Source organism: Lithobates pipiens, unplaced genomic scaffold (genome assembly GCF_037356315.1).
Source record: "Lithobates pipiens isolate NorthernLeopardFrog02 unplaced genomic scaffold, aLitPip1_a1.2 Scaffold_16, whole genome shotgun sequence".
NCBI lineage: Eukaryota > Metazoa > Chordata > Amphibia > Anura > Ranidae > Lithobates > Lithobates pipiens.
Genome location: NW_027507748.1, coordinates 368,386,987 through 368,413,571, shown reverse-complemented (window position 1 = coordinate 368,413,571; position 26,585 = coordinate 368,386,987). Strand labels below are relative to the sequence as shown.

General features: G+C 39.4%; 1 protein-coding gene across 2 annotated transcripts in view; it reads right to left on the bottom strand.

Moving 5' to 3' along the window:
* Positions 1-3,302: 3,302 nt before the first annotated feature.
* Positions 3,303-26,585, bottom strand: part of CLTC (clathrin heavy chain) — a 106,603-nt gene continuing 83,320 nt past the window's right edge. The window contains exons 26-33 of one of the 2 annotated variants that reach the window (XM_077482108.1): positions 26,239-26,388; positions 25,156-25,287; positions 24,660-24,770; positions 24,372-24,542; positions 22,025-22,246; positions 16,333-16,353; positions 8,139-8,214; positions 3,303-4,552 (exon numbers count right to left, since the gene is read on the bottom strand). In XM_077482108.1, the coding sequence (XP_077338234.1) occupies positions 4,425-4,552; positions 8,139-8,214; positions 16,333-16,353; positions 22,025-22,246; positions 24,372-24,542; positions 24,660-24,770; positions 25,156-25,287; positions 26,239-26,388 (1,011 nt within the window). In that variant the 3' untranslated portion in view covers positions 3,303-4,424. The remainder of the gene's footprint in view (positions 4,553-8,138; positions 8,215-16,332; positions 16,354-22,024; positions 22,247-24,371; positions 24,543-24,659; positions 24,771-25,155; positions 25,288-26,238; positions 26,389-26,585) is intronic. The other variant, XM_077482109.1, reaches the window with a different exon arrangement.

Sequence of the window (26,585 nt, the reverse complement as noted above, 5' to 3'; positions counted from 1 at the left end):
AAAGATGCCAAAGAAGCTCCCATGTCTTTTCAGGAGTGCAGTGTTGCACAGTAAAAAGCGTCTGCTAGCTGCATTTAGGGTGCCATTAAAAATGAATGGCACCTCAAGTATGTAGCGTTTTGATTTTAGCACAATCACATAATTCTGCTGCAGTGAGGTGTGAACAGGGCCTAATTGTTTTTAGTATCACATAAAAAAAAAAAAAAACTTTAAAATTATGATTCTGTTAAAGAATTGCAGTATAATTTTTAACAAATTCAAGGAAAAAAAAAAAAAAAAAAAAAAAAAAAAAAAAACTATACTGTTTATTTGACAAACACGCACAAAAAAAAAAAAAAATATAAGCGAATGAGTAAAGGTATACAAGCATATAGATGTGTAAAATTCTTCATGGTCAGTATGCCAATATGCTCACTTATACATTAAACAAGTAAACACGCAAGGAAATTGCATTTAAAAATGTAATTTATTTGTTTTACTGCTCTGTACTCAATGCTGTATTACTGATCTTTACTCAGCTGTGTGCAATGACCCATAGACAACAATGCATCTAATTTCAGATCAATAAAAAAAAAAAAAAAAAAACATTTTTTTACTCCCGCAAATCTATAGAGAAAAATAAAAATTCCAAAACAATGTAATGAAAAGAAAGCCTCGTTTGCCGTCAAAATGCAAAAAACATTAATTTCCACATTGCATTTTATTCAATTCTACTTATATTAATCTGAATGACTGAAGTTTGTAAAATTTTTGAAGAATCCCACAGGATTTACAGCCTTGACTTCTAGGACACATTCATTATACTCTGCTTCATCACAAAATTCACACAGAACCTGCCTTCTGAACCACAAGAGGTACTGAGCATAGGTGTTTCAAGAGGCAATGTCAGTACAAAGATCACTGCTTGCAGCCAGCATACTACTATGGGATACAAAACCCTTAAATGGGTTGTAAAGGTAATGCAACAATGCACTAGCTTAAAGGAACCCATTTAGAAAAAAAAAAAAAAAATGAACCTTTACAACCTCTTTTTTTCAATAAGCTCGTATCAGATGCTCAAAAATATTTATCATTTTTATTGCTAGAACAATACTGAGGTTATTGAAATTACTGGAACTATAAGGCCCCTTGCACATGGGCAGAATAATTTACAGATGTTAAAGTGGAAGTAAACCCATCGATTTAAACGGTTTAAAAAAACGGCATGGCAGGAATGCTAACTGCACATTGGCTGTGCTCTCAACCAAACTGTCAAAACACCCAATGGTTGGTGTCATAACAAATCACATGTGCAGCACCGTGGCAGCTGAAGATTAAACAGAGGCAAAGATGGCAGCTTCTGTGGATGAAAATGATAGGGGAGTTTACTTCCACTTTAACTTGTGTGCAAGGAGTCAAAAACGGTGTGTAAAGATCTGAGTAATGTTGAGTTTAGGCAAGCAAAAAAGGTGCATAAGTGTATAGAGGAGTATATTGCAATACTGACAATGAAGAATTTTACACATTTAGGCCCCTCACACACTGGAGTAAAAAAAAATAAAAAAATAATGCGAGTTTTTTTACGGATCTGAAATGAGATGCATTGCTGGCTATGGGGCATTGCACACAGACAAGTAAAGATCAGTAATACAACATTGAGTACAGAGCAGTAAAACAAAAATAGAACATTTTACATTTGAGTGCAGCAATTTACTCGCACGATTACTCGTTTAGGCCTCATGCACACTTTACAGTTGCTGTTTTTTGGCTTCAGGCATTTTTTTTCTGCAGCAAGTAAAATCCCCAGCATGTTACCCTATATGTCCATGTGCACATAGGCTTTTATTATTTAGGCAGGGGTGTTTTCTAGATAGTACTAGTGGCTTTGGAGAGGAGTTTTTCAGCTGTAAAAATGCTAGCATCGTATCGTATTTGTGGTAGTATAGTTTTGCTAAAAAAATAAACGATAAAAAAGGAAATCTACAGCTACAGCTTAAGCTACTGACATTTTTATAATGTCCAGTGTGCATGAGGCCTGAGCATATTACAATACTGGCAACGAAGAAGAATTTTACTCCTCTATATGCCTGCACACCTTTACATATTATTTAGGTCTTTAGGTCAAAAGTTTCTGGGTAAACATCCGTAAATTATGACGCCATGTGCATGGGGCCCGATACTCACATAAAACACACTTAGGCCCGTTGCACACGTGCGCCATAAATTACGGATGTTTTCTCAGGAACTTGTGATGCCGATGTGCAAGGGGGGAAAAAAAATGAGTGTAAAGACCTGAGTAATGTTGAGTATAAGCAAGTAAAAGTATGTAAGCGTACATACGAGTAAAATTCTTCTTTATTGCCAGTTTTGTAATATACTCATTTATACTCACGTAAACATGCTCACAGAGTAAACACGTGTATGAGTAAATTACTGCATTCAAATGAAACATTTTCTATTTTTGTTTTACCGCTCTGTACTCAATGCTGTATTACTGATCTTTACTCAGCTGTGTGCAATGACTCAAACAATGCATCTCATTTCAGAGCAGTAAAAAACGGAATATTTTTACTCCCGTGTGCAAGAAGCATAAGTCGGCTTTAAAAGAACATTATATATGTATTAGCTTGTTATGACAAAGTTATTGCCAAATAAACAGGTTCACAGCAGAAATGTAAAAACCGCTCCGCTCTAAAGGGGTGTACAAGTGCGAGCGATGAAGTGCTTTTAGGCTCTGTTCACACTACAGCTATGCGGGCACCCTGCGAATCCACTGTGGGTTCCGCATCGCATGTCTCCAGGCAGCAGTTTCCCAGCAGTTCACACTATTGTTGGGAGTGTCAATTGAAAGTTAATCCCCAAATCCGTTATACGCATATGGCAGTTAGAACTGCAAATTTGGACAGGTATCAGATCGCATGTGTGTGAACACCCATGCGATCAGATTCTGCTGCGGACTGAAAAAAGGGTCCTGTGTGAGTTTGGTCCAAATGCAATTTCAGCCATACTATTGGTATGGCTGAAACTGCATTACACAGAGACCACATGTGATTTACGCTGCAGTGCAAACAAAATCTGATGTCGGACATCGCACCAGTGGGAACCAACCCTTAATGTTTGTTTTGAATATGTAAAGATTTTAGTGTGCATAGTTTGGGCACTGATTCACTTTAAATATAGGCAGCGGAATGAAATAGTCTATGTTGCCAAATAGTCGTCACATTTATACCAATACACAACACTGAAATAAGAGGACAATTTTGGGAGTGAAAAAAAATAAGGATATTACAGTTGAAATAAATAAAAATACATCACCACTGATATTGTATAATATGTCCACAGTTCAGTATTTTTATTTCATGTTTTATTTTTATTTTTTTTTCTTTAAATCTGTCATCTCAAATTGCACAAACAAAACCGAACAGCATTTAATTTTTTTTATGTTGTTGCTTAAATTCTCTCCTCTGTACACTCAAAACAGTGACCTAAGAACACCACAATATCCAACATACATAAACCTCAGGGAATAGGAGAAGGGTAGTACACAGACTGGAATCATGGTGCCTTCTTCGTTCCTGAATGAAATGGTCCCACAAAAAAAGCACAGGATACAGCACAACATAGGGCCATCTGTTCATCATGGAGTGAGCTACACACACTAGCATTATCTATACGCGCAAATGAATATTCCCTTACGCAACTTTTTTCTGTTTATGCAACGTTGTTTTGTATGTTGCTAAAATTAATAGTTTTATGAGCTGCACAACAAAACTGGAATAGAACATAGAGATTAGTGTTCTTTTGTCATCGGCAGTCTTGCATGTGGAAATAGAAACTTTTTTTTTTCTTCAGAATATACAAGTAGATATATGTATTTAGATAAGACAGTACATAAGCTGCTTACATACATCAATTTTGAGAGATTCAATATTAAGTTTTCTAACACTACAGAGTGCAAATCAGAGATTCTTCACATAGACTGTTAGCTTTGTTAACCCCTTTGCTGCCAGTGTTTCTACACGATATATTTTAGAATGTATTGCAGGTCCTGTGAGGGGTTCAGAGGATTGCGTTAACCTCTGCAATAGCCAAGGTTTCCAAACCTAGCCTAGACATACGCATCCCCCAGTTACTGGAGAGGTTACAAGCAGTCCTCCGTAAAAAGAAAGGAAAAACCACAAACACAAAAATAAAAAAATAGAAAGCCCACTTAAAGCATTGAAGTACTATGCCCATCAAAATAATCATCATAATTTTGGAGAATATGGAATGTGAACAAAAGAATTTAAAGTGGTGTGATCCATATGCTGTAGAAAATAAAACTGTCCTTCATGAAACAAAGGGATTTTGGAGCTCTTCCCTGCTATGGGTCAAGAAGGGGGGAAGGAGGACGGTGGAATTTCTTTAAGAAAATAGCCCAGGTTCAGAGGTTGCAGCTCTTTGTTTTACATGCTGTATCCAAATCCAGGTTGGGGCTGCGCGTATGTAGGTGGTGCAGTATAGCCGTAACCAAATGGCGCTTGGGGAGGTACTGGGACACTGGGTCCTGCGGTCAGCATTAGCTGGGGCTGGCCTGTAGGAAGAAAAAATAAATAAAAATGTAAATTATTTATAAATTATATAAGATCTCTGATGCGTCAAGATAGTAGAACTATTTCCTGAAAAAATATTCTGTTAGCGAAAATTTTACTTTCAACTGTGCGTGAAAAAAAAAATAAATAAAAAAAATAACTATAGCACTTTAATATTTTTTCAAGATGTTGGAGAACTCTTCCAATGGGGACACTCTTTTTGGTGACAACCAGGGATTTCCTCACTTTGGAGCAATTTCCCAAATGGGACAAAGATCACAAAAAAATAAAAAAGTTTTGCCTTTAGTTCCACTTTAAAGCGATATTAAACCCTTGTTATTTTACGTTTTTTAAATATCAAACATGTTATACTTACCTGCTCTGTATAATGGTTTTGCACAGAGCAGCCTGAATCCTCCTCTTCTCTGGTCCAACGCCAGGGCTTCTAGCCCCTCCCCTCCTGCTAGGTGCCTCCACAGCAAGCAGCTTGCTGTGGGGGCACCCAAGTAGGTGTGCTCCTGAGCCAAGGCTGTGTCCATTCACACACACACACGCATCTCCCGATTGGCTCAATGGTTGGCCAATGGCTCCCACTGCTGCCAAAAACTAATCAGGAGCGCGAGTCCCCAAAGAGGCAAGGCTCACATGAACATCGATGAATCGGGATGGAGCTCAGGTAAGTATTGGGAGGGGGGGGGGGGATGCTGCACACAGAAGGTTTTTTTACCTTCATAGATAGAATCCATGAAGGTAAAAAACCTTGTGCCTTTACAACCACTTACTGGCCTCATGCACACAGGGAGTTTAAAAAAAATAAAAAAACAGCAGCAAAGCCAGTACCAACGCCAGGGGAGAAAGAAAAAAAAAAGAAATCGGCTGTAAAAACACACTTTTAGAAGCACTTCACATTGACCTTAATGCACATTTAGCTGCATTAGCATTTGGCAGTGTTTCTCTGCCCTCTATTTTCCATTCTCAAATCCAATTACTACAGCTTAAAAACAGTTAACGGTATACATCGTTAACATGCGTTTAGCCGTATCAGGCGCTTTTACAGCGGTAACACTGCTGTTCCAGAACGCACTGGCCCGGGGTTTTTTTTTTTTTGCAGCTTGAAAAACATCTATGCCACTTCCAGCTCCCAGAAGCCTATGTGTGCCTAGACACACACAATAAACAGAGTTTTTTATTTATTTATTTTTTTGAACAGCTTAAAAATGCCTGACACACCCCTAGGAGCAGCTGTAAAAACATCCAGTGTGCATGAGGCCTAAAGCTTAAAGTGGTTGTAAACCCTGTACAACAACTTTTACCTATAGGCAAGCCTAGGTGCTGGAAATATCTCCCATTTACCATATACGCTTGCACCTACGTCAGCGGTGCATGTGCACTGAAGGGACACGATTGTGCCATTTCTAAAGGGCTTGTGCCGTGACTGGTGGCACCCGCACGCATGCACGGGAGTGACATCACGCGACTCCGGCCAGTCAGAGAGCTGGAGTCCACGGCTCCAGAAGGAAGAGTAAAGACAAACTCTTCCATACAGCGGGGGGACAGCAGTGACTTTGCAGGCAAGTGCAACATAATGGGCTAGTATGCATGCTTTTACTTTGCAGGGGGAAAAAAAAAAAAAAAAAGACGTAAAACCCATCAGGGTTTACCTTCCTCTTTAAAAGGAGAAGTCCAGCCAAAGCTCGTTTGGCTGAGCTTCTCTTATGGATTACAGGAGCGCAATTCTTTTTGCACTCCTTTGACCTGTTTTCAGCAGAGTGGACTGATGTCTGCTCTTTGCCGACCTCACAGAAAGTAGTCCAGGCTGATTGCCAGTCAGCAGCTCTCTGCTCAGGGAGCTATGAGAACAAAGCCATCAACGATGGCTCGGTTCTCAGCGTAGAGGCGCCAGGGGGCCGATGCTGCATCCACCTAGGTAAGAATGAATATGGAAAAAACCCCAAACCCATACCTCTTAAGTTTTGCAATTGTTTTATTTATTCAGAACAAGGGACAGCAATTACAGTGAACAAGAAGTGTTACTTGTGCTGGTGACTGCTCTGCTTGGTGAAATGTTCATTCCTTTGCCCCCAACCCCTCTCCTTCCTCGATCCATACCCTTGCAGCTATGATCTTCTGATGCCATGGGAGTTCTTATGTACTGAACCTGTCACAGTCACTCAAGTGGCATAGCCGACTATGCCTGCACTTTCCACATCCTGCTCCATTCATAAAAGCGGTTGTAACGCAGGTCAGTGACCAGACCTGAACCTAGTAACTCCACCTTGTGTCTTGATGCCCCATGTTGGCATGGTGTCCAGCGTAGCATTTGCAGTGTAGCTAAATGGCCACAAGAGGGATTACTTTGACGCAGTTGGCCAGCTTAAGCATATATTGCAATATGTGTGAAATAAAAATCCCTGTTTTTCATTGCATAGTCCTGGAAAGGGTGTATAGCAGTGTGTAGAGGGTCCATCTGGAATTTGTAGTGTTAATATGTGGTAACATCCCTTTAGCACCTGATTAAATATATGTACAAGCCACTGGTATTTGAGCAGTTATATATATTTTCTCTGCTCCATTCATAACGCTGTACCATCACTTTCCAAAATAAAAAGTGCTCTAAGAATGTGAGAAGTGATATTACAGCTTTCATGAATGTAGCAGGGGTGCATAAAATGCGAGCAGAGCATATAGTCAGCACTTTTGATGCGTGCCCTTGACAGGTCAAATGACTCCCACAGCACCAGAAGATCACAGCTGCAGGGGTTAGGAGGTTTAAAAAAAAAAAAAATAATAAAAAATAAAACCCCACACAGAGCACTCACCAATTAGGACAACAAGCCGATTTCCCAGCATTTAAGCAGCATCCTAAATGCGTGCATCCTCATTTATAGCCTTCTGGTAGGCCTGGGTCGCTACCCCCTTATAAATATACCTACTAGGTTCTTTTTAACCCCTTTGCGCGCCGGTAGTATGCATATATGCGTCCTCTTGGCGGGTGGGCCTCAACGTCGAGCGGCCGCATATACGCTTACCAGAATATAAAACAGCTGTGTCAATAGTGCGTGCTCCCGACACAGTTACCAGTGGGTTAACAAAGTTCAGATCTTTACTTGGGAATGGGAACTTTCTGATCATGCGACAGCCAATGACAGCGGTCACATAATCAGAAACCCCACGCCACCTTCCAACATCAGAAACCTCTTGAAGGGCAGAGAGGCAAGGACGTTAAGGGGTTAAACAAGATTAGAAAATTAGGTGTTTATAGTTACGAGAAATAATTGGTCAAATGTATCCCAATAAGCCTAGATATGTATAGGGGATTAAATCTCTGCTACGAAGAGATTTAACTATTTTGCTTACATTAAACCCTATTTGCAACAAACGAATTTAAGCCAATGTTGGACACAAAGGGCCCATAGGTCAGTGATGGTGAATCTTGGCACCCCAGATGTTTTGAAATCACATTTCCCATGATGCTCATGCATTCTGCAGTGTAGTTGATCATCATGGGAAATGTAGTTCCAAAACAACTGGCATGCCAAAGTTCATCATAACTGCCTTAGGTTATAGTTAAAAAATGTAAAGAATTACCATAAACAATTGGTTGTGTCTCTGTTGCTTGCTCCTCCTCTTTTCTGAGAGATTCAGAGGCATCCAGCTTGTCAACCTTGAAAAAGAATTACAATAAAAAAATGGTTAGATTCCCAGTAGATACAAAGCCTCACTGTGACTCCTATATGAATGACCAGTAAAATGTGGAAAAGCCTTAAGATTCCCCTCTCATGGAGGTTACACAACTAGAACATGCTGCCATACAAGGCAGTAATTGCCAGTATTTAGTAACCACAATAATTAAATACGTTCATGTACAATTGGGAAACTTACCAAATGCAATGTAATTTATTAATATAAAGTACCACCAAGAGAATGACAGTAGGGGGTCCTTTTGGTTTTGGATATACAAGTCTAATGTATAAGTGCATCACTGGCTGGATTGCTATGTAACAAAATATGTAACTGAAGACCAGCAGTTGAAAATTTTCATCTGTAGTTCTGTTCTATAAACAAAAGTTATCTAATGTCAATCTATATTTCCATACACCTGCTCCTCAAAGGAAAAATCTGAAAACTGAACTGACATGCAAGCAGTTCTCGCACACTGTACAATTTGGTTAATGGTTTCAGTCACAACAATACAATGAAAAAAGTTAAGATTTTACAGACAAACGTTATCCTATAAACAAGAAGGAAATTGGCAAAAAGTTCACCCTGACCTCAGTCCAAAGCCAAATTCTTCATTCTGTCTGATCATGCCTCATGTGTGCTCCACTGCGATGTTCGATATAAACCTAACTGAGCAGAATGCCCCAGAGAAGAATTCACTCTAACAGCTAGAAACCTCATTGAGCCTCGTCCTGAGAGGTCTGCAAGAATGAGGCAGGTAAAAGGTGCCATAAATTTACGATAGTACTTTCTCTTCATTTTCAGTTGACCAATGTCCACTTTGTCTCCAAAATATGAGGAAGAAGAATTCTGGAAGATGCCACCTAAACAATTTGTGTGCGTGTTCCTACAAACCTCATGCAGGCAAAGCGTTCTATCAAACTGCTGACAGGTTATTAAGGTTAATGATAAATCATAACAAGAAAAGTTCTTGATATTTTAATCACACTACAGCAGCCTATACCACTTGATCCAGTATGGACAAAAAAGGCCCAGAAGGACAGAAGCATAAGATTATGCAGCAGAGAATCAACAAACACACATGCTCAAATACGTGACAAGCATATTGTCTCAGAAAACACTATGAAACACAGCGTTTCCATTAGTTGGAAGGGTATAAAGAAAAGCCCGACAAAACCTTCCATGCACACAAAAGCCATGTTTTTTTTGTAATAAAACACACGTTTTCTTGGCACCAATGAGTTCCTCCATCACTGGGCACATATGTTCTGGAAAACTAGCACCTGGAAACATACATTTGTAGTCTGCACAGTATAAGCAAATTGCACATTGTGAGGGATATCTAACATTTTACATTTTTGGAGACAGGTTTTTTTTTTTTTAAACATGAAGATTATATCTAGATAAAAGAGTAAGACTAAACAGGTTACAAATAAATACTATACAAAAATGCATAGGTTTAATTTACAGATTAAAATTATACACCACTATTCCATGGGGAATAGATACTCTTGCTAGATAAAAAGCACCTGTTTTTTTTTCTATTGCAGCATCACAATCTAAACTAAAAGTACTTCTATGTCTGAGTGAGCCCCTTGTTTTGGTAGGCCTGGAGCCTAGTAGGTTTTAATTTGCTTTTCTTTAAAGTGCAAGTTCACTTTCAGCAGGCTTTCCCCAAATTTCCCAAGCATTTATTCTCTGAACTGTACATAACAGTCCAACTGTTAGATTATCTATCCACAAAAACCCCTGGCCAGCTAATCCCCCTCCATCCTGATGTTTGCAGAACAGGCTGGACATCTGAATTGTTCATCCCATAGCGGCTGCTCTAGGATGCCCACACTGCGCTAAGTGCGCTCTTCTTCTCTAGATGAGCTCAGCAAAATCTATTTTCCTTCTCATCCATTGAGTGCATAGAAAGTCTTTCACCTTCGGGATGTCCAAAAGCAGTCTAAAGAGCCTCCTGAAGCTGGCATCAACGTCCACCTGGTAGAACTTCGAGAATGTGTAAACAGATGACCAGGAGAAAGCCTAGCTAATCTAAAAAGCACTCAGTGTGCACTGCCAAGAAATGGTGGTACTTGATCCTTGAAACTATAAGCTTGGATGAACTGGTGAACAAGAAGCTGTAGTACTCTTCCAGGATATAGCTGGGGTGACAAAAAGAAAAAAGAAAACCTCCCTGAAAGCAGTAACTAAGACTTTTACAGCCTAAACCATATCCAGACAATAGAAGGAAATATCTTTTGAGTGAACCTGGAGTCATACAGAGGGACAGAGACTGTGTCCTGGTTTAGGTGAAAGGGAGAATATATTTGGCAAGAAGGAAGTCCTAGCCCTCAACACCACCTTGTCCCTAAGGAAAAAAAAAAAAAAAAAAGGAAGGGTTCCTTAAAGGATTGGGTTCAGACGTACCTTACAATGATGATGGAAACAAGTAATACCACCTTGTAGGTAGTGGGGCCTGAGGCATTCAAACAGCAGTTTCTGAAGCGCAGACAGAAACAGATTCCAAATTCCAGTGTTACAAGGGAACAAACATGGAAAGCTACAAGAGAGACTACTTGTACAAAGGTCTTGATGGAAGAATGAGAGGGCTATGGTCTCTGAAACAAAACAGTAGAAACACGACCCTTGAGAGTACTTACAGTTGAAGCTGGTCCAGACCCAACTGGGTGAAAGAAGAATTGTCCCACAGAGAAACTCCCTGGGTGAAAATAGAGATTCACATTTGCTAAGCCAACATAGCACACCTACCAGGGCTAATGTGGAGCAATGAGAATTGCCTGGATGCCCTTCATCTCGATCTTGCAAAGGAGCCATCTCCTGTTACCGCTAGAGAATCTGTGTACTTGGACACAAACATGTTCAGTTTGTTGTTGATTTGGAAGCCAGGTGGTCAGTATCCAATGACCCCATCGGCAATACATGCCCTGGACCACCTCCCTTTTGCTCATCTGTGCAACACAGAAAGGTTGGAGGTGAGAAACCAAGAAGGGGGCAAGATACCACACCCTGCACCGGGTGTCTGAGATCAAAGCAGTCCAAGTGTCTGGAAATACTGCCTTACTCTGAAAAGTGGAGGTGCACCTTCATGAGGAGGAAAGTTAGTCTAAGAATTTGGCAGACCTTTGAGCCCCAGACCTTGCTGTTTGACTATGAGACAAGCTTGGGGGACATGGAAATGATAATTAGACAATTATTAGATGTGGTTTCCCTTTTAAAGACACTTTGACCAGTTGGCCAAGGTTTGGCAACGTCAAGTCAAAGCCAAGATGGTGTGAAAAGCAGGACCTGTCACAGCAAGGCTACAGCTCTAGAGGGGACTTCCAACCATGTATTGGTTATTTGCTTAAAGACAGATGCATGCTCCATCAGTACGCTTGTTGCTTGTTAAAGTAGGACACTGCCAGATCAACAGTGGGGCAGTCTAAACAGGTACAAGACTAATAAGTGCTTGGGGGGAAGAAAACATCTTGTCTGGGTATTTCCAAACTCTGTAAAGGAACATATGAAACAGCAGGTGCATTGGAAAAGTCTTTGGAGGTCTTAGGGGCTCTAAATAACACAAGACTGAAAGCACCACTGGCAGGAAGCAGCAGGCTGATCATCTAGTTTCAGAGTAGCGTGCTGCACATCCATAAGAGCTGAAATGGTCTTTTTAAAATTGAGCACAATGGCGGTCAACTGCAATTTCTTGAAGACAGACTAGTCATGTAAAGACTAAAGTGACTCAGAATCAAAGTCTCAGCAGATTGGGTAAATCAGATACAGAATCTGCAGAGGGAAGGGAAGCAGGTGGTGTGGGAGCATGGTTTTAACCTCAGAAGTATCAGAGTCAGCAAATAAAAAAAGCTGTCCAGAGACTGTTCGACTCTCGGCTGGTTCAGGAGGAGTTGATCAATCAATCATTTTGGGTACAACCAGCCTGCTGAATTTTACATGTGATTATTGGAAGCAGATATTATAGCCGCTAGCAATAATCACTGTCTCCTTCAGGCGGGGGTGGCTTCCCCCTCTGTGGGAAGACAATGATATGGCAGGAGGGTTTCCCGAATCAACACTTGTTCGTATTGATGGGAGAATTAAACTAATTTCTTTAATAAATTTGCTCCGTCTACGGCCTGCATAAGTGATCTTGGCCACAAAGTCTTGCATGACTGTAGTTACAAACCTCAGCTGCAATGGCAAAGGAACCGACTACACCCAATGGCGCAAAGGAAGACTGTGTAGACCCTGAAGCAAAGAACAGGATCCCAGGCTGCAGAGGACCAACTGCATCAGTAGGTGCACTGCAGTTAGCCCAAGAGCTATTAGAGTGTGAGCTGGGGGCAGTCAGTTCTGCAGGACTTTCCTTCTCTATCTAGAGTAATACACATTCCCACTGCATAGTGGTAAGGCAACTTAAAACTCGGAGTACAAGGAATGGTCTTAGATCCTCGCAAAACCCAGAGAGCTGGTAGAGGTTAAGGGTCAAGTGGCCAAAGTCACTGTGGAAGGGCAGCAGGAACAGCTCTGTGTGGCTCTTTGCAAACCAGGAGCAGCGGTGGGGAGAGGTTTCCTTAATGCTGCATTTCAGTAAAGAGCATGCGTGCACACTCCACCTAGCAGATGTAGTAAGTGGTCATTCACACAGGGTTACCCACCTAAGCAGTGAAAAATGGGGTTAAAGGAAGTATATTTTAAAGACAACTAGAGACCCTTGTACTTGATGAGGCTGAAGTCTTCACAGAGAGCACAAATGTTGAGGTGAGGCCAGCAGTTCTGGATCCGGAAAGAGCTCCATAACTAACGTAACCAAAATAGAGTCTTGAAAGTTCCCTACGTGTAACCTTGTACCTGAAAGTCCCTTCCAGGCTGTCACCACAATGTTAAGCTCAAGGTGCAGATGTGGCACTCCATAGGACAGGCTAAGGATGTCTGTGCCATTGCCCTGCAATTAAAGAGCCAAGCTTGAGCAGCAGTTTAAAGAAAAGTCATATTTGAAGCAAAAAATAAAATAAAGAGGTGCTAGCAAAAAAATAAGTTAACCAGCGCTATCCTGGGCTAGTGTACATTTTTTTTTAGTTTGAGGGTCCAATCCACCTGAAGGCAAAAAAGCTTCCTATGTACCTCAATGGATGAGACAGAAATTTAATCTTAAACATTTAAATTAATTGGAATTTCCTCTTTCAACCTCAAAGTGCCAACTGGCCAAATTTTCATCCATCCTCAGCAATGGACTTGTGATGGTTAAAAGGCTACGTTTTGTTGACCTTTTAAGTTGTCAACATAGCAAAAATGACCATTACAGCTATTGCTCTAACCACAGCCAGGAATCAACGTTCTCCTCAAATTGAAGATTTTGAGCAGGGGCGTGCTGGTTTTAAAAAAACAGGAAAAATACTTTGCACGTGATAGCCTAGTAATAGATTATGTGATATGAATTAGAGATGCCTAAAGAGAAAAAGTACATGTCTATTTAAAGGTTATCATTTCCTTCCTTTCCCGAGAAATGTGGAATAATTCAGTGTTACCCATGTAAACAGATTACAAAAAGGTTAGTAGGGACACACTGTAAAAGGCTTTTCCACAGAAGCTGCAGTAAGCTGCAGATCTAAGACCGCCTAATGAAACATGCATTTGATGCTGTGTGTTATGTGTACATGAGAATAAAAAAATAAAAAAAAAATAAAAGCAAGAAGTGGATTCTGTCTATGAAGTTTGCCATACACATTTCTGTTATCAAAAGCCTACACAGCAATGCTTGTTCCAAGTTGCAAAAACATGGTGATGCAGTTACAAAAGCTGTCAGACATGCTCATCAGGGCAATACAAACACAGTTAAATTGCTTATATTGTTTCACACACACACACCCTCAAATTTGGAGGACCAGACACAGAAGGACATTTTCCTGATGTCTACATTTATACTACTATCTTAATATTGATCCCTTTTCAGAACAGTACACATTTGTAAGGTTGTAGGTTTTCCTACTGGGAAAATTCCAGCAAACGGTTTAATTACAAATGAACCAAATATGGATTGCTAAAAAAAATAAAAAAATAAAAATAAAAAAAATGATCATCCTTTTTACTACTTTTTAGTTTAGTTTTTCCCAAGTAGTGAAGCTGTGCACTCCAAAGGTAACAAGGGATAGGCTAATAGCTCGCCACATATTTTAATTGTGAGCTTAAAAAAAAGCACAAGGGTTACATTTCACCGGCTAAAGGTATTGGGATCTTTTTCTTGGTACCTTTCAGTCTTGTCTGCTGCCCACAGTATCTAGCAATTAACCCAGCCAATTAAATTTAGGATAAATTAATATTTGTAGTTTTTGACTTTGGATACTACTCTCCTATACCCCTAATGCCTGTTCAGGTCAAATACTGGACTCTTGCTGTACAGGAATCTCCTTAAAGCTTGCCTACAATGAAAACACAACCACTTCTTTGAGCCTTCTCACTGTGCCAATATAACACAAAAAGTCATAGGTCAAGGCATTTGATCACATGATGTCAAAATAAGTGGCCTGAGAGCGACACCAGGCAGAAGTGTTTAAATGATCTGTGTCTAGACTCTGACCATTAACCTTTAGCGGAGACCTCATGCCCAAATGCTTATCACTTGAATGGTCACCTTGAAAACTGGAAGGTGCATTCTTTTTTTTTTTTTTTCCTTTTGATCATTTAACATAAAAAAGGGGGGCTGGAGGTCAGGCTAGGGAAAGGGGGTTGTATTTTCACAATAAGTTTGCTTTAACCCGAGACTTCCCGTACTCAACAGTAAACAGAATATTTTGAGCAATTTGACCCTTGACAGTAATAAAAGGAGATCATTTCTCAATAACAGCAGGAAAAAATCACTTCTGTGACTACTTTTGCCTACTGTCAGCAAATTTTAAATCATCAGAAACTGGATCACAGTTCAATGTTAGTGGCAAAATTGACATTTCTGAAGGATATGTATGGTTTAATGCAATTCCAAACAATATAATTAAAATATAGAAAATGTAAACCATGGGAAACAAAACGTCTAAGCACTTGGGATGTACTATCCACAAATTTAGCATGGGTATGTTAGGAGAAACAGGATCCGAATGTGTTTGCTCAATAGGTGCTCAGTATTTTTCACTCATGAATATGAATTCAGAGTTCAAAAGAACACAATTGGATGGATGCAGAGTGGAAAAACAAGAGAAAGGGGCAAGGACTGGAACTAGCATCTCTGCAAATCCCAAGATTAGCATAACTCAAATGAACACAATTAACTCTAGCACATCCACCCAAAACCTAAAAGTTAACTTCGTCTTGAATGGAAATCTTGATAAAATCCCACCTTTTCCACTTTGATTAAATTGCAATAAGCTTTTCAAATTTTTATGATATAACTATCATTTTAAACTGGTAAGATATTTAAATATGGCATTCTTCTAAAACTTTGGAGCTTTCTGTACATCATTTCCAGTACTCCATAGAAAATCAATTTCCTGGTCATGTCATGGGATTTTTTTATTACAACTCTGGGATTGATCATGTAACTTCAGCAAGCAGATTCTCACACTCAAATAGTAGGGAGTGACCAAAATACATGCTTTCATTTCAACACAAACAGCAACAGGCAAAAAGCTGCAATACATGGCCCCTACAGACCAGGAAAGGATTTTTTTGTTAAAAGTGACATTACTCTTAAAGAGGCAAGCACTGGTAACCATTTTAGTTGCTGCTTTAGAAAGGAAAATTTTGAAAATAGAATACAAAAATCTTTTGTGCAGTCTTCACAAGCTGAAAGTGACAACACATTTACATATTTTCTGCATTTAAAGTCCTTCAGTTGTCTAAACATGACTGGCCAGCTTTACATTAGTAACTGTGAGCCAATGCCTTATGCCTTTCCTGAGTATAGATTAGCCAATTAGTAGTAACACACTAAGAGACCTACTGCTAACTAATTTAGTTCATTTAGTTAAATGCCAGCAGAGGCTTTAAGTAAATGCAGGTCAGGAAAGAAGGAAAGTAGAAGCAGTAGTAATAATTAAGGAAGGGAAAATGGGAAACGCATGCAGATTCTTTAGACTTAGTCTTCCAGGTTTAAAGATGGAATACAAAAATCAACTTTCACCTTTTCCTTTATTGCATCAACCTGCAAAGGAATTCAGAGGGTGCAGCTTAGAAAATCAAATTTCACATTCAGCATAAAAAAAAAGGAAGAATAAGCAAAGAAAACAAAATGCGGCTGTTAGAAAGAAAAATAAAAGGAGAGGGAAAAAAAAATTACATGACCACAAAAAAAAGGAACTGAAAGTATGAGATTGTGCCTTGGTCACCACACTGCACATAGAGAATAACAGTGTTCCTCTTTATACGTTAGTACAGAGAATATGAAATACACAAGAAAACGTGTGATGTGTCTGCAGAAACCATATGCAACAAACACAATCTGTAATGGAAATATTCTGTAGCTTGTAAAGCAGATTACAGGTCTTCATTTTTGTGCCTTACACCTTGAACACTGGCTGCACTAGCTTGTAGAATATACTGTGACATCTGCTTTTAGAGGAAAGAATATATCATACATCAGTGATCACAAAGTACCAAATATGTTTTTGCATTTATTAGCTAAAAGGAACCTCTGCGGATAGAAATAGGGGAGCTGCCAAGGCTAACTTGTGTAGTTCACTGCTAAGTGAGCAGCTGAACTAAACAAGCAGGGTCATATTAGATGGAACACCATCTAATATGCTCAAAGCTTATTTCAAGTTAATGAATCATGAAATGAAGCAATGACAAGGACAATAATCCTGTAGCATGCAAACATACACACAAAGTTGGCAATGGTTTCTCCCATATGCCTATTCAGACTGCGCTTATGTTCACACACAGATTAGTGTATATACTACTACATATTATAAGTTATACTATATACATCAGGCTACTGGCTCCAGAATGTTTTTGCACCTATCATTGTGCAAATGTTTTTTTTTCTGGCAGGTAGACAAACTAGATACACCATTTAATTAATGTTTAATATTCAAAGTAAACTCCCCCATCCATCCATATATGTCTCCAAGCTTTATTTTGCTGAGAAAAAACTTTGAAAAACACCCACATCTTGAGTAAGGGCAAATGATTCACATAGCATTTACTTACTGGAATCCATATGCCCTTACCTCAGGCCTGGGATGTATATGACATTTGCCTAGGCTGGGAAAACAAAGTAACTGAAGAAATGTAAAAAAAAGCTCAACACAAGTAAATATACTTTCCTATGTATTTACAGTTGCAGCATAAGGATTAAAAATAGTGTTGATTGAGAGAGTAAAGTTCCACTTAACTGTAAAAAATCTTTTTCTTGGAGTACATCACAGGACACAGAGCCACAGTAATAACTGTATGGGTTATATGGCACCTTCAGGTGGTGGACACTGGCACACCCTAAACAGGATGTTCAATTCCCCATATAACCCCTCCCCTTACAGAGAGTACCTGCTGTTAAAAAAAAAATCATATTTTCTTTATCGTACATCACGGGACACAGGGCCACAGTAATAACTGTATGGGATGTCCCAGAGCAATGCCACCTGAGGGGAGGGGACACAAACAAAAGTAAGGTGCAATCAGACCTGAGAACCTATACTGCTGCCTGCAGCACACTTCGCCCAAAGGACATATCCTCATGCCTTCTTACATCCACCTGATAGAATCTGGTGTATGTACGGACTGAAGGCCAGGTTGTGGCCTTGCAGATTTGACCAACACCTAAGACACTAGCGGAAAAACACGAAGGTACTCCCGGTAAGGGGAGGGGTTATAAGGGGAATTGAATTTCCTGTTTAGGGTGTGCCAGTGTCCACCACCTGAAGGTGCCAAACAACCCATACAGTTATTACTGTGGCTATGTGCCCCATGATGTACGATAAAGAAAACAAACTTGGTATACTTACCTGCTCTGTGCAATGATACTGCACAGAGCAGCCCTCAACCTACTCTTCTGGGGTCCTCCGCCGACTCTCCAGACTGGTCTTCCAAGTGTGCCTCCAAAGCAAGCCGCTTGCTAGAGGGAGCTGGCATGGTCAGTTTAGTTTACCTTAATGCAGAGAATGCAAAAGAGCATTTTGCATTTACAGCCACTTTAAGTTAATTGTTATTCAGGGGGGGGGGGGGGGGAATTGTCTTAGGGCCCTTTCACACAAGCATTCAGACTGGATACGCCTGTCAGTTTGACAGATGGATCCAGACTGAACCTCAATGTAGATCTATGGGCAGTTGGATTTAAACAGATGCCAACATACGTGCATGTTCAGATCTTTTATTTTTTAATAGAACAGGGCTGCATCTTTTTCTGTTAGACAGAGCTAACCAGATGCCATCCATTCCATTCGATTTATGTCTGCTTTTAGCCAAGAAACATTTTTTGTTCATCCTTTGGACACCCATAATGGCTTTCTGAAACTATATAAAAGAAAAGAATGTAAAACTGAACTAATGTGTAAACTGATGTAAACTGAAAGATGGAACTGATATAACCCTAATATGTTATTCATTGTTTTGTTCTTTACATACAATGTGACCGAACTGATGGCACCCGTGTAAAAGGACCCTTGAACTGCTCTACTAGAAAGAGAAATGAAAAGGTACTTGGGAAAACAATATTGGCAAGTAGATTATATTTTTCATAATTTTACTAGCTTTAACAATCCAGTACAATGAAAAAAGCAAGCTTAATAAAGCAGATGTTGCCAATATCCTATATTGCAGGTTAACATCAAAAGTCCTTTTTTTTTTTTTTTTTTAAATAAAGTATTCCTTCAGTTTATTCACAAACGCCTCAGCTCTTTGATAAACAGGGGCAGTGCCTTTTTTTTGCATTTGCCATATGGGATAATTATTATAAATAGAATTGTTGAACATAAATCAAAATTCCACCAGAAGATGGCAGGTAAAATCATGAAATTATTTTCAATAAAACCTTTTTTTTTGAGGATGAGTCCCATCTCTTTATACACAAAGCACGTAGTAGGAACTTCTGTAAGTCCTAACACAAGCATAGAAAACACTTTACGATCCTATGGTACCTTCCTGCTAGAACATGCAATAAATGCCTCATGGTAAGCTATGGCTACCTGTCAAGGATTTTACAAACGTCAATCTTTTACAATCATTACACATTTTAAAGTACTTTATCATCATTTGTTTGACATCCATGTTTTATGAAATACCAACAAACCGTGAGATTGATGCTATGTAGTTTTCTTTCTAATTTGTCCATGTGTGTAGGGCAGCAATTGTCAGCACTGATGGAGATTACAGGATTATAAAGGTTTCCAATTTCAGTGGATAAACTGCACTCCTGGAGTCGTGCCCACAGGCAATGGCTTTTCTTTTTTGGCCAAACGTTCAGCTGAAGGCGACATGCTTGAAAGTTTAAAGCGGGGTTCCACCCTAAATTGGAACTTCTGCTCATCAGAACTTCCCCCCCTCCGGTGTCACAGTTGGCACCTTTCAGGGGGGAGGGGGGTGCAGATACCCGTCTAAGACAGGTATTTGCACCCACTTCCAGGCATAGACTCCCACGGAAGTCTATGCCTCTTCCTGTCCCGGCGCACCATCTGCTGGGACACACACGGGTCCCAGAGACAGTTCGGACCATTCCTATTGCACTGCGCAACTCACGCATGCGCAGTAGGGAACCGGGAAGTGAAGCCGCAATGCTTCACTTCCCGATTCCCTCACCCAGAATGGCGGCGGCAAACTGCCTTGGCTGCCTACATTGCTGGATCCTGGGACAGGTGAGTGTCCATTTATTAAAACTCAGCAACTGCAATATTTGTAGCTGCTGGCTTTTAATATTTTTTTTTACAGTGAAATCCCTCTATAACTTGCTGGGCTTCGGTCACCTATCTCTGGACGAAACCCACTGCAATCAGTACTAAACTCTAAAAAGTAGTAAGAGCCTGAAATGTTCTAAATACATTAAAAGTGGAATGTTACCTAAAAAAGGGAAAGTTCCGCTATTCCTCCATCTCATCCCTACCCTCAACCTCCTGGGACACATCACAGGTTCCAGGAGGCTGCGGCTCCATTCAGAAAACACAGCGCTACTCACAAGTGCCCAGTGGGAAACTGGCGATGAAGCAACAGGAAGTCACAGCTAGCTTCTCACATTCAAGTTGGCAGCACCAGAGACCTGAAGACCAGTGAGGAACTGGTCTAGGTGGAGACAGTACTGGATTCCTGGACTAATAAGTACATCTTTAGTAAAAAATCAGCATCCACAACAGTGTAAATCCTACTTTTTCTATAAAACTGTACTGGATTTAAAAAAGAAATAACTTATTAAGTCAGCAACTACCAGTATTTGTAGCTGTTGACTTTTTTTTTTTTTTCCTTCAAGGCAAGTCGCTCTTTAACTTACATTTGTACATCATTAAACTTCTATTGTATGATGACAAATAAAAACTATTTACATCAAGTAAAAAAATATGTGGTAATACTCAAAACAGTGTATACATGCCCACATGTTTAAACAGAACCAACCATGTATAACATTGCTTGGTATGTTTAGCATTAGTGGTGCTTGTATTGTTCCTCAATGTCCTTGGTACTATTAGCCATTTTTAAAGATAGTAGTTAGCCTGTATTGTCCCTTAGTGGACTGGTTAAACGTTTGCAGTTAATAGAAAAACACTTTATACTGTAAATTTTTGCTGAAAGTGAACATGGCACACTTATTTCCATATCTCTAGTTCTAGTCTAGTTACATAGAATAAAAGTGTAATGCCCAATATTCTGGCCCTTAACATCCAAGGTACACACCAAATGAGCCAGCAATCTCAAGTTCTTACTTTCTTTTAACTGTCAGAAGCTACTTATGGTTGCTTTCGTATGGATGTGGTTTTCCCGCACCGCAGGTGCGGCTCGGTGTATCTGTGATTTGTCTGCGATATGCCATAGACTTCAATGGCATCAGGCATATTTGGTGCATTTTCTGAAAGTGCACCAAAAGTCTTGCAGGCAGAACTTTGGTGCACTTTCAGAAGACACACCAAAACCGACCCATGCAATTGAAGTCTATGTCATATCGCAGACAACCCGTGGATACACTGAGCTGCACCCACCGCATCAGTGTTAAAGTGCTTTAACGGGGGAAGATGTGAAACGTTAAAAAAAAATATGCCCAAGAACGCCAATTTTATAGCAGGTAGGAAGTTGACTTGAATGTAAAGTACACATCAACACACAAGAATTCAGGTATGAACACAACCAATTTCCTAATGTAAATAAATCCAAACACGTGGCTGCTTGGAGGTGCCTCAAAGCAGAGCTTTGTTATATTTACTAATGCTCAACCTAATTCTTATTTCAAGAGAGAAAACATGGGGATAAATGTGCATGTTGCCCAGGGCGACCAGATTTCAAAGTTAACCTTCTCCAGTTTTTTCCCCCCATATACAAACAGCCTCTTATGGGCCTTTCTTCAACTGTTTTCATATTACTTTAAACCTATTCACATCCTTTGTCTATTTCGTTCAAATTTGATAATTATCTAATGCATTAAAAAATTTTAAATATTGCATTTCAATTATCTAATTTAGATGAACTGGTTTCTGGTGTCCTTTAAGCGAAAACAACATGATATATCCTTGAAAAGTTGCTTTTGTTGCTCCCAAGCCCATTGATAGTTGTATGTGGTCAACTAATTTTTTTTTTCTTTTACAATTTTTCTAAAGGCAAAACCATTTGTAACAATATTTGAAGGAGATTTATTCAATTCTATGCTTCAAAAGCTCTTACTGGGTAGCTTTAGTACCTACCTTGGATAAGTACTCCCTCATGACTTGAATGAAGTAGGGCATGGCAAAGTCCATAATGTTGTGCCTCCATGCTGTTTCCATGACAACATCTGGTCGCAGCAGGTCATAACAGGTAAAAAGACAAGCACCAAAACATTCTTTCTTTCCTTCAACCAAAAACCACTGCAGAAGCTCCTCTGCCAGTTCTGTATCTTTGGATTCAGAGGCATACTGCATAGCATCCTAGAAGAAGAAAAAAAATGGTCAACATTAGTGCTGTTACAGCCTTTAACCCTTGTCCGACCAGGAGCTGCAGGGGAGATGTCATAGCTGTACGTTGGCTCTTTAACAAGCGCGCTCGCCCGCAGAGTGTCCCCGGAGCAAATGCGTGTGCATCACACCCACCGGGCGCTCGTGATAGAGCGAGAACCAGGATCTGTGTGTGTAAACACACAAATCCCGGATATCTCAGGGGAGAGCAGACAGATAGTGTGTTCATACTAATTTTGAACACTGATCGGTCTCCTCCCCAGACAGTACCATTCCCCCCCAGTTAGAACAAACCTAGGGGACACAGTTAACTCCTTGATCGCCCCCTAATGTTAACCCCTTCCCTGCTAATGACATTTATACAGTAATCAGTGGGTATTTTTTAGCTCTGATCTCTGTATAAATGTCACTGGTTCCAAAATGGTGTCAAGTGTCCGATTTGTTCGCCGCAATATTGCAGTCACGATAAAAACCGGTGATCACTGCCATTACTAGTAAAAAAAAAAAAAAAAAAAAAAGAAGATGCCATAAATCTATCCCCTATTTGATAGACGCCATAACTTTTGCGCAAACCATTATACACTTATTGTGATTTTTTTTTTTTTTTACCAAAAATATGTAGAATACATATCTGCCTAAACTGATGAAGAACTATGTTTTTTTGTTTAATTTGGGGATATTTATTATAGCAAAAAGTAAAAAATAGGGTTTAAAAAATTGTCACGGTTTTTGTTTATCGGCGCAATTGTCAGTTAAAGTGACGCAGCGCCGGATCGCAAAAAATTACCTCGTTAAGAAGGGGGCAAATCCTTCCGGGGCTGAAGTGGTTAATCAACCTACATTTTCATTGCCATACATTAGTTTGTAGTATATATACTCAATTTCTTCATTACTACAACTGCTACTACCACAACAGGCAACTATGATCCAACTAAAATAGTCCTTCTCTTTACTAAGATAGTAGAACTTCTTCATTGAAAAAGGTACCTAACAGATTTCACTGTCCCAAACATATTTAAAGAAAAAATTCCCTTAAAACTGTTAGCCATTTTCACCTTCTAAACATTAACGCTTGGTTAAACTGGGCACACACATATCACACATTACACAATCTGCAAAGCCTATATTAAAAGTGTTATTAAACCCAGGACCCTGCATTCACTATATCTGGTCTCCCCACAGTACACAGAACATGGAAATGCAATTATTTTGGTAAAATGTAAACTGCTAAATAACGTCTCATCAGCAGGATATAGCAGTCTTGTATGAGGCATGACTCCTGACCATTTGTGGACAGTGCAGATTGTCCCTGTGCAGATCACATGCACCCTCCCAAAACCAACCAAAAAATAAATAAATAAAAAAAATAAAAAATAAAAAACAACCTCTAGCAATACACACCAAACTGAACATGTGCAGAGTGACTCCAAAGGCTCTGCACTATCAGCAGATGGATTAAGGACAGTAAAAGGGGAGGATCAGAGAAGGTCAGTTTAAACAGCCTTTTTACAGAAAGAGGATTAACCCCTTTAGGTTCCACAGCGATTATAACAAGCCAACTTTACTGGATATACAGACTGATTTTACTGTATAGGTTTTGCATTTAAAGTGTTACTAAACCCACATCTACCAAACCAAAAATTTAATGGGGAATACTGAATTAGCAACTTTATAATCTTGCTAGAACAAAAAAACATTCCCAATCTTGTCTGATTTATGTAAGCAAACGCATGCATACATTTATGTTCAATTATTTAAATGCCACAAAGGGTACAATCAGAATGTAAAATGTGTAGCCAGAATAAGAGCAGATGCCACAAGATGCATGTAAAGCCCCTTCAATGCATTTCTCCCACCTTTAAAGTCCCACCACTATTTCCCCGCTCCATTAAATTTTTTACAATTTTGAATACATCTTCCTAGCTAAAAGAAATGAAGCCTTGAGATACACACACAGTGTGCAGTCTGCCTACAGAGTAGCTCAGTGTCTCATCCAGACGTGTATCTTGTAATGTTGGAATGTGCCTGGATAGATTTTGGAGCCCCGAATAAAATAAGCGTATGAAAAACACATTGGTGATCACGAGTCTAAACAAACCTTATACAGTCTGTCTTTTTTGCACAGCTCCACACTCTGTTTCCAGCGATTGTTGCCCTTAAAGAGGTATGCTGCAATCCTTCTGAATTCAATCAGTTCATGTTTTTCCAAGCGTTGAGCAAGAGAAATATTGTCAAAGTTGTCATATGCATCTATAGATGTACGGAGTGCCTTGAAGAAAGAAAAAAAAAAAAAAAAACACATTGCTTAAAAACAAACAGAAAAGCACAGACTTCCTGCTCTATAAATGGTTCCAAAAGACTAATAGTTGGGGGGAGCGCTTGTTACCTGGTAGTCCTCTTCTGTAATGAAAAGGTTGTTCAGAGACTCATTCACGGATTTGTTGTTATGGTTCTGCACTGAACGAAGGTATGGTTTCACTAGAGGGAGCTGTTTTACCTTCAAAAAGAAAAAAAACAGCATTTTGAAGAAATGTTATATACATAAAAATTCCTTACATATATTGCATAACAGAGCAGATACTTGAACTCTAATCCTCTCATAATTTGTTTTTGGACATGAGAATATTAGTGCCTGAAACTTAGGCAATGTTCTAGCAGTGGCCATTACATGCTTATCATAACCTTAAAATTACAGGCGTAGTGTAAACTAATAAAATCAATACATATTGCTGCAGTACTATAAAGCAGATAGTTAGTGCTGCACCCAAATCACACTCTGCAATGTCCTTTATCAAAATGTATTAATCATTCCATTTGAGACTGAGCCTACCTTATTGTAACTATGTGGCTTTACAACCAACAAGGAGTCCAGTGTGATTTACCTTGGAGAAGTAGTTGACTGCACGGGTGTGGTCCAGTCTGGGAGACAGCACCATCAAAAGGTCATTGAGAAGCAATGGTTTGAATTCTAAGTAGAACTGTATTGCTCTGTAATAAAGCTCCACGTTGGCCACCTACAAGGAGAAACAGGTACACATTTAAAGCCAAGAAGGGTTTTCAGATTTTAATATTTGCAAGGTTCAGACTAAACATTTTTAAAGCTTCCACTTTCAGTTAATTTCTGAGCCAGTAGATGGCGCGCTAGGCGCCTTTTTACACATTTACCAGACTAATCTTTAAGTGACACTAAATGTCCTCATTCTCCAAAAAATATCTATTTTTTAATGAAACCATTTCCTACTGTTTTTCCGTCTCTTTGTAATGTCCTCCATTAACTCTCACTTCTCTCTCCCCCCTCATTTATGTTTATTTGAAATAAGCAATAATTGTTTGCTGCAATCAGCTTTTTCAAATTAACACATACTTGATTTCATTTTTTATTTTGATTTTAAACAGTTGTGTCAAATTTAACTAGCTTGTTTTAGGAGAGATTAAAACGGTAAAGCTTAGTTAATGGGCCCTGGACAGATTTTAGAGACAATAAGCCTAAAGAGAAAACTGCCATTGTTGTAAAATGTTAACAGAAAATAATGTGATTAGGATTTTTTTCTGAAGTGTTGCTATAATATTAAAGCGCAGTAAAACAAATGATGTTGTGTCAAATATATGACAGCCAGCTGAAATAAGTAAATCTACAGAGTAGCTTAGTTAGTACTTCTGCCTTGCAGTACTAAGGTCTTGGATTCAAATCCCAACCTGAACACTATCTGTATTGAGTTTTCATATTTACTGTGCTTGCGTGGGTTTCCTTTGGGTATTTCAGCTTCCTTCAACTCTCTAAAAGCCTTGCTAAAAAAATTGATTGGCTCAAACAAGTGCGCCAAACATGGTTGCCTAAGTGCTATGAGTCGCAGGGGGGTAAAAACAATATAGAAATAAAAATAAATAAAAAAAAGGAAAGACAGGGTATTCCGCATTGGACTAGATGAACAATAGAAAATATGCACATAAAACAGAGTTATTACCTTAGTTATGATGTCTTTAAACTGCCCTTCTTTCCATGCATCTGTAGGATGGCTCATCATTGTAATAATTGCGTTATCATACTCTTCATACTTGTCATATAAAAATACCAATTCTGACCACAAGTGAGCTTGTTCTGCTGCCCTCAGCACCTGTAAAAAGAGTGAATGCACTGTTTACAAAAACACACACAGACCAGATGCCATTACCTGTATAAAAACAAAAAAATAAAAATAAAGAGTTACACCATTAAGCCCTAGTTCACACCAGTGCAGCTTTGAAATCATGCTACTTCAGTGTGATTTTGAGGTGCTTTTTAAAAGTCGCTGCAAGTTGAGTCGCAACAATT